General features: G+C 39.9%; 1 protein-coding gene across 14 annotated transcripts in view; it reads left to right on the forward strand.

Annotated features, from left to right (window-relative positions):
* vav2 (vav 2 guanine nucleotide exchange factor) overlaps window positions 1-12859 on the forward strand; it is a 202265-nt gene that overhangs the window by 54085 nt on the left and 135321 nt on the right. For all 14 annotated transcript variants that reach the window (XM_040000307.1, XM_040000308.1, XM_040000314.1 and 11 more), the window contains exon 2: window positions 7637-7753. In XM_040000307.1, coding sequence (XP_039856241.1) covers window positions 7637-7753 — 117 coding nt within the window. The remainder of the gene's footprint in view (window positions 1-7636; window positions 7754-12859) is intronic.

The raw sequence follows: 12859 nt of genomic DNA on the forward strand, positions 1-12859 counted from the left end.
TTGGTATTCAGTTTCCACATAACAGATAAGTAGTTTTTTGATAAAGCCAGCTAGCAATGTAATATCTTTGCAATTTGCTAAACTGGTAATTACACTGAAAATTATGGGATTAAAAAATGGCTCAACACAACAAGCTGGAGATCACCTCAAAGTGACTTTACAAAATTAGATGTGAAAGCTGTTAAAGACTGCCAATTATATACCCAATATGAGCAGTCAATTAAAAATAACATGCAAGTTTACTAACTAAAGTAGAATATATCAGTTTTCTTTGTTACCTTTTATTTTAGGTAAATAACCAGTAATAATAAAGATACCACTGACACCGGGTGTTTCCTGGTTTTCAGTTTCTTTCTACTTGTAGTTGGAAATCATCATTTTCAATTGGAACAGCCTCTCAGGTTGAATTTCAAACTCTGAAAGTCAGAACACCCCAACTGCCAATCTTAGATGGCAGCTGTTAACATAAATAGTAGTAAAACTGTTAAACTTTTACTCTGTCGTGCATTTGTGATTTGCCAAATAGGCTTTTGGTAGATCATTGACCAGAGTCTGCCTGTGAATGTGCTGCAGCGGTGTTTTGGGGTGGCTGTAGCTCAGGTGGCAGAGCAGGTCAGCCACTAATCAGAAAGTCGGTGGTTCGATCCCAGGCTGCCTCCTGGCTGCATGCCAAATATCCTTGGGCAAGATACTAACCCCGTGTTTGCCTACTGGTGGTGGTCAGAGGGCCTGGTGGCGCCTGTGTCCGGCAGCCTCTCCTCTGTCAGTGCGCCCCAGGGCAGCTGTGGCTACAATGTAGCTTGCCATCGCCAGTGTGTGAATGTGTGTGTGAATGGGTGAATGACTGAATGTAGTGTGAAGCGCTTTGGGGTCCTTAGGGACTAGAAAAGCGCTATACAAATGCAGGCCATTTACCATTTTAATGTGCAAAAAGAAAAAAGAGCATTGTTTTGTATTGCTAATGAGTGGCTCAAAATGTTTGGTATAAACAGCATGTGCAAATGAATACAGCGCTGAGAATGATGAATTATGAGCATTATGTAACATGCATGTGCTTATGCTGCTTGTACTAGGCTGAAAGTATTAACTTTGTCTGACCCTTCTGGTTGTTTTTAGGTTATAGTCATAACCATCCATCATATATTATTAATATCTACTAAATCTAGTAATATATGTCAAATATTTTACAAATATTAATTTATCATTTCACAGCACTAGCAATCTGGTAGAAATGTTTTGTGAATTTTTGAAGCTCTTTTTCCCCTCACCTTGTTCCTTTGTTGGCTAGTGATTTAGGCTGAATGGGGTTATTACACAGCTGGTGTAATGGAGATTTTATGTCTCGAGTTTAGCACTTGGATGAGGCATATTTGGAAAGACTGAGTGCTGATCACTACAAAGCATAGACCGCTCATTACCAGAAAGCATTTGCCTCCCTTGCTTGCATCATTAACAAAATATTTGAGATCCATGATCAACTTTGCGTTTGGATGCATGCACGTGCATCTTGGTAGGTGTGCAAATGTGTGTGTTTAGACAGCTTAGTCAGCCTTATGCTTTAGTCATCTGAGCTCCTTTTTGCTGCTCTCCCTCACCTGCTGATGGCTCTCTTCCTGCTGTTGTAAAGATACAGAATGATTCACAGCCTCTAGTCACAACATGGAGCTCCCAGCTCCCAGACAGGCATCAGTCTCTTTCATTGACTGCAGTTCTGTGACTGACTGTCTGAGTATCTGATGATCTGATCTGACTCACCTCAGTCTGCTGCTTATAAAGCCCTCTCCTCTCCTCTCACCATTTAGTTCCCCTCTTATTTGACTTCAATTGCTTTACGTGCTAATTATTGCTCTTCTTCTGAAATTGCAAGTATTGGTAAAGTTATGTTTCCCCAAGGGTAACGGTTCTAAAATGTCCAACAGTGAAAAGTATACTCTAGTGAAATGAAAATATAATCACTACCTTGGGAAATAAGGTGAGCCAAATGCACAATACTGTGTTTGCAACCTTATCTGCAAGCTATACCTAGTGCTTGTTATCGTGTCTGGACAAAATTGTTTATCTGAACAACCTACTGCATTGCGTTGTTTTTGAACGCACCCTGGACTTGTCAGATGTGCCTTGCTGCATACACTGCCAAGTTTATTAGAAACAGTTTTTTCTTCATACACTTTTTTTCATTTGTTTAAACTGTATTCTCTTCTTTGTTATATCATAATGGTTCTGTTAAAATACATTTAGATTTATATAACATTAGGGCTGCTCAATTAATCGAATTTTAATCACGATTACGATCTGGGCTTTCAACGATCATTAAAAATGACTGAGCCGATTATTAGCCCCTCCCTCGTGCTTTACTCTCGCGCTGCTCCGTGTGGCAAATCGAGCGCACCTCTCTGCATTTTGAACACGTGTCACAACAATTAAGAGGACCCGAAGGAAGCTCGGGAAGCTAAGCAGAAGTTATTTGGAGAGGAGAGTGACTGCTGTTGGTTGAAAAGAGAGGTAAAAAAAACTTCAGTGGTGTGGAAACATTATGGGTTCGCGGAGTCGTAGACATAGTGTGTAAACTTTGCTACAGTGTCGTAGCTGCACCACAGAGCAACACTGCAAAGTTCACTTAACATAGATGTTTACATTTTTCATTTATTTTTTATATTGCAAACATTTGCACTGTTATCAGTATTTGCACACTATTTTATATTATTTTTTGACAATCTTTAAAGTCAATATTCAATACATTGTTATTGTTAAATAAATATCGTCAAATAATCGAGATCTCAATTTCAGTGAAAATAATCATGATTATCATTTTTGCCATAATCGAGCAGCCCTATATAACATACATACTATTACTGTTGTTTTGGTTTCACTGATGTCACTGCCTTTGCTTAATGGGAACTCTTGCCAGACACATCTGGTACCAGAAACACAGTATCTTCTTTCTTTCTTTCTTTCTTTCTTTCTTTCTTTCTTTCTTTCTTTCTTTCTTTTTTTAATGTTTTGTTTGTAAATTTGCATCTAATCTGTGAAGCGATAGGGGCTAATTGATTCAGGAAACCGGTTCTGATCAGATCAATTTGGAAGCAGTTCTTCTAAATTCTCAGCCTTACATACAACCTCCTCTCTTTTTTGTTATTTCTTCCCCGTGGGCTGTGATCTGCCCCACCTCATTCCCCCTTTTCCCAGACACCAAAGAGCTACAGTTTTTTTTTTTTTTCTTTTGGGGGGGAAGCAAAAAACAAATCACAGTTCCCTGTTACTCCTCCTCTCTCCTTCCATATTCATTTGCACACTTTTCTGCATCCCATTTCTCTAATTTGATGTTGTGCGGTTCCAGGAAGAAGTTCTAATTTGTATCTTCTTAGATATGAGCATGTAGTGGGTGTGTGCAGATAAGGACCACCCTCCCACAGGAATAATGCATTATTCTCTGTGTGATGTAGCGTGGTGATATGGTGGAAGGGCTTGTCAAGGATGTGATGGGTCTTTGTTACCTGACTTTTTCCTTTTTTTTCCTGCTCCTTTCCTTCCTCTTGCCTTCTATCTCGGCACTCCTCCCTGCCTTCCTGACAAGTGTGCCTCTTTAAAGAGCTGTTTGCTGTTTGACTGAGAAGTCAAAATCTGAACATTGCTCCAGTGGTGCACACACACCACCTTGTAAAAAGCCTCATCCCATCTCTCTCCCTCTCTTTTTCAAAAATCGTATTTAACTTTGCCATATCTGTTTTGCTTTTCACTTTCCGTTGCTCCTAGACTTTCACTTTCCATCTTCTAAACATGTGATTTAGTTGAAATACTTGCACTGATGCCTGAATCTGATTATTACTGAACTTGCTTCTAGATTGAACACCTTTAGAAGCACGATTTTCAAACTAAAGTGAAGTAAGAGGAGTACTGGGTTGACACCACGTTGCCTTCAGGTGGCAAAGACTCAAAGCAAACAATAAACACACTTGTGTGCTCAACAGAAATGCACACAAGCTCATTTGTTTGTTCACAGTTGCGTTTTTTTTTCCTGGTATGTGGGGGAGGTATTTATGCAAAATACCACGTCTCTATTTCCATCCTTTTTTTTTTCTCCATGTAAAAAGATTGTTTTGTAGGTTTGAAGGATTCTTAGACATCAGGTGCACGCAGCAGAACAAGCACCATAACAGCCATTGTTTTAGTCATACAGCCACACGTGGGAGTTGTCTTCTTTTTGTTAGTGAAGTTTTGGAAGTAGACTTCATAATCAGTGAATATGTCTTTAATGAGTCTATGCTGGAAAATAGTGACAGATGCTTATCATAGAGGCCCTAGAGCATAAAGGTAATGTTAATACAGTTGCCTGAGACACCAAAGATTCCTGGTTCCAGACAGTTAAAGTGACTGCTTACCTTCAGGCTTCCCACACACAAGACATTTTCAGTTTCTAAAGCATCTGCTTGTATTAGTTCTATTATTATTATATTTTGTTACATACTAGACTGGTGGGAATAATGCCAACGTAAAGCCGCTTTTTCAACAAACTCAAGTCCCGAAGTTTTCTCCATGGTGTGAATGCCTGCCCAGGGTTTCGCTCTAACTCACATTCTTTGCCTCCTTTAACACCGAGTCTTTTGTTTGCTCAGAAGAGTTTTCACAGTTTCTCCGATTGTTGCGCCATTCAATATTTCGACTACATGGGGAAGGCTATCAGTGGCTAACAAAAGCACTGTCCTCCAGTCTTTCATCTGGTGGCAGACACACACACACAAACAGAACTGCATGGCTAACGTGACACTTATATTCAACCAGTGTGATTGCTGATGTTGTTATTATTCAACGACCAGTACCACCAGATTGTGCAGGAAACGTTAAAAATGATGGATATACGATTTCTCTGAGTTCATGTAACTTTGAATTCTCCTTAAATTAATAAAATATACATAGTTGGTGAATTTTAATTAAAATTCTGATGTTTTTTTTTTTATCAGTGTCTCAATGCGAGATGCACTTGCAACCCTCTAAATAAAATTCAGGATTTTCTGTGCTTTGCCTTGAATTTGTTCCAGACACTGAGGTAATACTTGATAGATTGTGCTGAGGGCTACATCAGCTTAAGGGGATGACCATACTCTGTTTCCTATCAAGTGCACCCACTCTTCCCACTCTAGGAGAAAAAGTATATGTATTCCTTTTATTTACTTTTTTATCATTATTTTTAACTTCAATCATAGCAACTGTGCTTATTCCTACAGTGGTTTTCTTATCGCCAAATATACATTTGAATGTCAGACACATCTCCCGCCTGCTGATCCATATCTGTAGATTCTCTCTTTCTCTCGTTTGTAAACCACTCCAGCAAATGTTACCTTTTCTTATCTGAATTGGGAAAATAAGCTTTTTTCTTCACCCCGTTCACAGCACGTGTGGATCTGTAGACAGGATAACCTTGGTTGCTGAACTGTAAATGTCACTGTGGCTTGCTAGCCAGTTGCATTTCTTTTCACAGGCCAGTGTGGCTCTCTTACGTGGGCACACCCGTGACACCAGGACTAAGCAGATGTGCACACATGAATGAGAATGAGTCAGCAGGGCTCTCACTGTTGACCAGGAGAGGCTGGCTGAAATATCATCAAATGCCAGAAATACTTGACAGATGAAAGATTATCAAAGAGATAATAGCAACAAACACGATGTGCTCTGGAAAAACAAACAACCCCCCCCCCCATCCCTTCAGGGTGAAAACCAAGGAGAAGAAGGTGATGACCAGGCGTAGCACCAGGACACACTATAGCTCATCAAGCTGCAGAAAGGCACAATGCACACCTCTCAGTGCCTGGAAAATGGATAATACTGCACCTGAAAACCCACTGGAGCTTATTGTTGCTGCCTTTGAAAGGATTTTAACATTAACTAGACATCAAGTGTGACTTGCAAGGCTTCTGGTTAATTTACTGGTTTTATCCAACAGCTATTACAAAGATGGAGTATGTTGTCAACGCTTTTACTAGAATCAAAGCAATCAAGTTTTTTGTTTCATACATACTCACTCATTTACGTCTCCTTTTGTGTGTTCTTTCTGCTTCCATGGCCATCAGTTTATATCGCTTGCATGCAGAAAATTGAAAGGGCATATCTAAGCAGCATCTGGATTTGCATGCTAGGTAATTTGTTCTTCACACAGAAAGATGGTAGATGGGAGGCAGTTATGCTTATTAATATTTCAATACTGCGGTTATTGGTCTGTGCCTCAGCCCTCAAGGTTTATCTGTGTGATGGCGTATTTTGGGGACTGAGACCATCAATATTCGTGGCAGGAGGGTATTATTCAGTTTATTATGAGCATCCTTTGCCTGCTGTAGGTTCCCAACCATTGCCCCCAAATGGCTCTTCAGTCTCAAGATCACTAACTTGTGATCTTGAAACAGTGTTCAGCAATTTATTTATTTTTTTTTACTGCCAGTGTAAAAACAGAGGGTGCCTGACTGTCATGCATTAATTTAGACTGGCATACTGGCCAGGGTAGTTTAGCGGTCTGCAGGGTAGTTTCACGTTACAGCATCAGTGGATCTTGCTTAAAGTGTGTAGTTTAGAGATGTTTTATGCATATACTCTTTATATAACAGGTCGATGAATTTGGTTAGCAAAGGTGTATGAATCAACTGTATGGTCCATTGCCCATAGGTCACAGATAAAATACTAGAATTTCAATTACCAGTCTTCTTGACTGTACTGTTAGTAGCATTAATGCTATTAGAATATTATTATGGTTAAAACCCCCCACCAAAAACCACAAAGTGTGCACTTTTGCAATTTAAAAAAAAAAGTGTTTAATTGGATCAATTTTTTTTTAAAAGGGAAAATGGGAAAAAATGGGCCATTGTGTTGAGATCAACTTTTAAATCCTACCTTTTTTGTGGAGGGTGTGGTGTGTGTGTGTGTGTGTGTGTGTGTGTGTGTGTGTGTGTGTGTGTGTGTGTGGTCCTCCTTTTTATATATAAAAAAAATGAACAGATTAAGAAGCTGAATGCTTTCCTAGCAATTCAGAGACAACATCATTAACTGCATGGACTCGTAAGACTGTGTCCTTACCTGTATATACGCTGAACATTGGAATATTCACATTTCTGTAAAATTTGTAAGTTGTACATGGCATTTTAAAAGGAATTTGTGTAATTGTTGTTGGACACTCTTGAGACCTTTCAGTATGAGGTAAATGTCAGAAGCCATCAGGTCGAGTGTACCTCGGAGCAGGTCTTTGCTGCTGGGCTTGTCCAAGGACACCTTGTCTCCTCTCTTTGCACTCCTTATTTCAGTCTGAGGAACAGCCCATCAAACTCAGGAGAAGCAATCATCAGTTTCACATTTGGTGCTGAAAACCAACACAAACACATTGGGAAGGGATAAACTGGGGCAGCCTGGCCATCATTAACCAGGAAATTATCTATTTCCAAGAATGCTGTGGCACTGAATTATAATATTAAACTGACAACATGTTTCCAAGGAAAACATACTTCTTGTTTAGTCATGTTGATAAACACCTAAATGAGTCCAAGATGTGTTTCTTTTGTGAGTGTGTGTGTGTGTTGTTGTTGTTTTTTGCTTTCATATTGTTTTGTGAATTTATAATTAAATGATATTATTTATTTCCTTTTTTTTCTGGTTTTAGTTCCTGTGTTTGAAGAACATCCGGACATTTCTGAAGGTGTGTCACGACAAGTTCGGGCTCCGTAACAGTGAACTCTTTGACCCGTTCGACCTCTTTGATGTCAGAGACTTTGGCAAGGTGAGTTAAACATTACAAAACATGGATGCATGTTCAGCTGTTTAGTCTCCAAAATGTCCTTTGACATTGCATGGGACAGAAACAGTACTGCCCACTTTAACTGCGCTGGCTACTTAGAGACATGATGTTGCTTGTGTTTCTGATAATATCAATCAGGCTACAACATTCAAGATGTGGCATTTTTCTGATTAGATCTTGTTCTACAGGCTGGAGTTTTATGAGTCTGGACGTTTTTCAGCTTTGAAATGTGGAATTTGCTGCGTTTATCACATGATACTCGTTTTTCTTCTGCTGTTACTACTGCTTGTTTGGAACTTATGAATACTCATTTTGCCCTCAATACAATGTGAAAAGCATGTGTAGAAGACATGTGCATTATAGTGCAGCATGCCTGTAAGGCTTGCATGAGTTTAAAGGTAGTTCAAAGTCAAACTGGTCAGCTGGTTACATTAGCTGTCATTGTGGAGCTGAGAGCTCAGCTGAGCATTTGGGGTGTAGCACCTCGGGGTCAGCAATCTCATCTCGTGTCACTAAGTGACGAGAGTTAAGTGCAATACTCTTTCCTAACATTCTGCAATCTGTGCCTACAGTAAGGTGGGATATGTGTGTTGGCCCAACAGTGAAGATGTCTGACTCACTTGTGCATAGTATTAGCTGATGAAGAGTTTAATGAACATTTGTTTTGTGCAATATTAAAGTGGACTTTTAAAAACGTATTTAGTGGTTAACCAGAGACCCTCAGAGGACTTTCCTAAATGTTATCTTGGGCAGACTGCAAAGCTACATGTTGGCTCCTTGTACCTGGCTTGACAGCCAGACATCTAGGAAAGAAAAACACTCGAGGTGGTTTAACATCAAATCAGGATTTCTTTGAAGATGATCTTAGCACTTCTACCAATTTGTTGATCCAGAAAACTCAGGAGGGGATTATATTTTTCCACCAGAACTGGGAATGCCTTAGGATGCACCCAGCTGTTGTACATACCTGGGGGAAAACACTTCTGGTTACTTTCTTTCATCTGGTCCTGAAAAAGTTTATCATCAAATCGGCTGGTTTAACTCCAGGTTTATATATCATTAAAAATATCAACATACAGCACTGCTTTTAAATATGACTTTTTTCCATGCATCTCTTGCTGGTTAGCTTAGTCAAAGAGTAAAAACGGGATGGCAACCTCTGGCTAGAAAAAAAATGTGGTTGCCCTGTGATAATAATTTTGATCAGATATTAGTCTCCAGCCATGGTTTTCTCTAGTGTGTCTGTTGTATAACAAGACAATCATGCCATGGTCAACATATCGTGTTGGTTTCAGCTGCTGAAGCTGTAATAGCTTTGACTGCACCGTGTGTGGCTACAGAGTGAGCCTTGGCTTCTTTTCGGCTGTTAAAACAGGCTGCATGTAATGCATGATGTTCATAAATTAGATGGTGGCAGCTCATGCCATTGTGCCAAGACTTATGTGGTACATGTTTATGTGATGTTAATACTGTAGCCTTTCAGCTGATTGAAAAAGCTGTATTTATACTAAAGCCTGGAGAATATTCTGTAGAGGTGATGTATGAATAAACTATATTACATCATTTTTGAATGATGACAATGAGGAATGTTATCTACTCATTAATCTATTAAATTCTAGATCTTAAACACGCTCGCTCATCCTGCTGTGGGCTGAAAAATATAGGCCCAATGAAAGAAGAGGAAAAAAGGAATGAAAGGAAAGTTAAAGGAGACAAGGACTCATTTGGCAGTTTGTAGATAAACCACAAGACGATATCTGAGAGTCAATGAGCTTTCAGTGAATGGTATTAAAATCCAACGGCAGTCAGAATCAATCACATAGGCCCTCCATATGTCAATTTAGAAATTGCTTTTGTATGGTCTCAGTGGTGGCAGGCTTGTCTCACTATTGATTTTCCATTAAGGGCCAAACATCACATTATAATATATTGAATTGAGCAGATCCCCACTAATGTGACATACATTTAAATAGTGAGCATGCCTCATAAACGGAAGATAAAGAGGGACGTTTTATTCATGCAGTTTATATGAGCCATCCTCTTTTGTTACCTTGACACAAAAAATGTCGTGTCCACGTCTGATACAGAACAATGGGACATTATGAATTAGGTCCTAAATATGTGAATAGGATACAGTGTATTTCTGTACTAGTTTTTGTTGAAAATGCTTGGGATAAGAGTAACAAACAGGGCATTCTGCTAAGTACAGCCCTAATGGTTGGTTGGAACTACAGTGAAAGCTATAATTTAAGAGTGGAATTAAACCAGATGGGTTTGGGGAGAGGGGTTTTTTTTCTTTGTTTTTTTTTGGTGGCAGAGGTTCTATAAACATTAATCAGCCCCCATCCACCTTTCATACCTCCACATTTGCTGCCAGGGGACCCAGAGTTCATCTCCCTTGGCCTCTGGTCACCATCTCTTCCTCTAATGATGGCTTTCCGCAGGTCACAGGCAGAGAGATTCAAGGCCAAAAGAGCCCAATGCTATTACAAAGTAATTGTGCCTCCAAAACCTCCCTGCTACGCTTTCCAGCGGGGCTGGTATTGAAACAGATGAAGCAAATAACCAACTCGATATTTTCTACCGACTTTTCTTTTTTTTATAATCAAAGTAATTTCATCCCAAGACACCTTCGGCCACATCCAACTTCGGCTTATGCTCGCTTGTTTTGTGAAGCCCTTGTATGCTTTCATGCACATATCGCCACACTTTGATTCTTTGCGCTCTAACCCATCCCCCATCATTAGAAATTCATTATGACATCATTAAACCAATGAAATACAGCTTATTACAGTAGACCCCAGAGAACGCTTTTATTTAAACACCTCCCTCCATCCGAACCCAGCCGCCTCGTTTCCTTTCTCCCAACCTATTTTAATTAGCCACCAAAGGAACATTGCTGTCATTTAAATGAACATGGTAATCAGTTTATTTGGCTGTTGCCATGATTAGCATAATTAGCCTGCACCTGTTAACCATCTATCAACAGTTTGGTAATTTTCCATGTGTGACTGGAGAGCAGTGGAGGAAGGAAGCTTTCTGACAGATTTGCTGTCTTCATTAAAGGAAATGGCGTCATTTATTTGAGATGCAGCCAGAGTTGCTTGGATCCATTTCTAGATTGAAATAGCCTTGGATCCATGACTGAGGGACTTGTGAAGTGTAAAGCTATAAAAGTAATGCTCAGTGACTTGATAGTGAAGTGTCAAGGTGAATTTCACTTGTAGGCTGCATTTGAATGGAAAGTGGATGTTCAGTACGTCATGGTCCCCCGTTTTTAACCTAGTGTTTTGAGTTTTGTTGTGGTTTCATACCATTGCATTAAGAAGACAATTTAAGTTCAAGCTTTGAATTTAGTCCTGACTTTAGTTCTTTTTAGTGTTTCTGAGTTTATCTATATTTCTAGTTCATGGTGTCTTGTTTGATATTAGGGTCCTTTCATGTCTTTGTTTCATCTCTGTGTCTTGTCCTCAGCATCTCCTGTGGAAGTCAGTCTTGTTTCTATGTTTATTTACCTTTCTTTCCCCGGTTGTCTTTGTCTGTCTCTCTGTGTCTTTCTGGTTTCTCAGTGTCCCTCTCTCTCCCACTCCTGTCCCTAACTCTCTAGCTCTTTCTCTTGTGTCTAGCTCGCTGGGTCTCTCAGTCTTTCAGCTTTGTTATGTTTCTCGTACTTCCTGTTTTATTCTGATAGTCACTTGTCCATCATTGTGTGCTGCATCATGTTTCGTTTTCCTTTCCCTGTCTGTCAATTAGATTATACCCAGCCATTTTCCCCAGGTGTTTCCCCTCTGCCCTCATTCCCTGTGTCTATTTATTAGCTGCATTTCCCTCTGTTCCTCGTCGCGATCTACCGCAATGCTGTGTGGGCGTTCTGTTCAGTGGTTCTCGCTAATGTGCTCTGGTACCTGCCAGTTCTGTGTATTCTTGGAAGTTTAGCAATAAAGCTCCAGTGATTCCAGCCCTATGTCTGTGTTCTGGGTCCACAAGCCTGCCTGCCACACAGTGACACATGACACAGTGTGAGTTTGTGTTTATATGAATCAGGTACCACTTTGCAGGGTTATTCAGATGACAGCGAGCACATTTTTCAGTGTGTTAACAGTAACTTTGTGCTCATTTTCCACCAAGTTAAATTATCCACTTTAGAACTTTGGAAAAGTATTTGTGGTTGAAATTTGCTTGAATTTAATGTGCTTTAGAATAAATCCTACATTTCATATTAGGATAGCACAGATATTTGGACAGCATCGGAGCCTATAGCCTAATCTAATGTCAAATACACAATACAAACCTTGAAACAGATGGAGAGCAGTAATGTGAAGGAATCCCAGCACAAACACGCACCAGTCTCCCCATTTCATTTGTACCAACTGCTCCTTTTTCCAGCAGCCTTTCTTTTCCCTCTCACTTCTCCCATCCATCTCTTTCCCTTCCTCACTCTCCTCTTTTCCCACTCATTCATCTCACACCACTTTCACTGTGAGTGTGTTGTGATAAGACTTAGCTAGCTGCAGGCGAGCCACAATTGTGTCGGGACGCCATGATTGCCAATGGTCGGCGGTGTTTGATTACCCTGTCTGCTGCCCTGAAATCTCTGCACACTGAACTCTGCTCCTTTCATTTCCTTTCTGCGCTCTGTGGCTGAAAATAGCTAGTTGCTTAGCATCCACGCCCAGTGCTACTAACATCTGGAACGTGCCTCAACCACTGCTGGCCACTTGCCTGAATGCTATTTACTGAAGTATGTTTTAACCTCAGTTACACACCCTTGTGCTCATTTGTAGCCAGTTTGTGAACATGTCATACATACAGTATAAAATATACATTCTAACCCTAGGTGCTCTTTGCAATTGTTTTCATTGTATTAGCAGGCTTGCTGCATTTCATGTACATGTACTTTCATGTACGCATTTCATGTGCATTATTTTGTTATGATAAGTTAAACTACTCAGAAATTGCCTAGCTTATGGAATTATTTTGCTTCATTTCTAGTAGATTTGAGTAAAAGAAATGATAGGTAAGACTTGATTTGTTGCTTAATATCACTAACATTACAACTCATGTGCATGAAGGAAAGTTATTGTGCAT

The sequence above is a fragment of the Simochromis diagramma genome, unplaced genomic scaffold (assembly GCF_900408965.1).
Source record: "Simochromis diagramma unplaced genomic scaffold, fSimDia1.1 OVJJ01000596.1, whole genome shotgun sequence".
Classification (NCBI taxonomy): Eukaryota; Metazoa; Chordata; class Actinopteri; order Cichliformes; family Cichlidae; genus Simochromis; species Simochromis diagramma.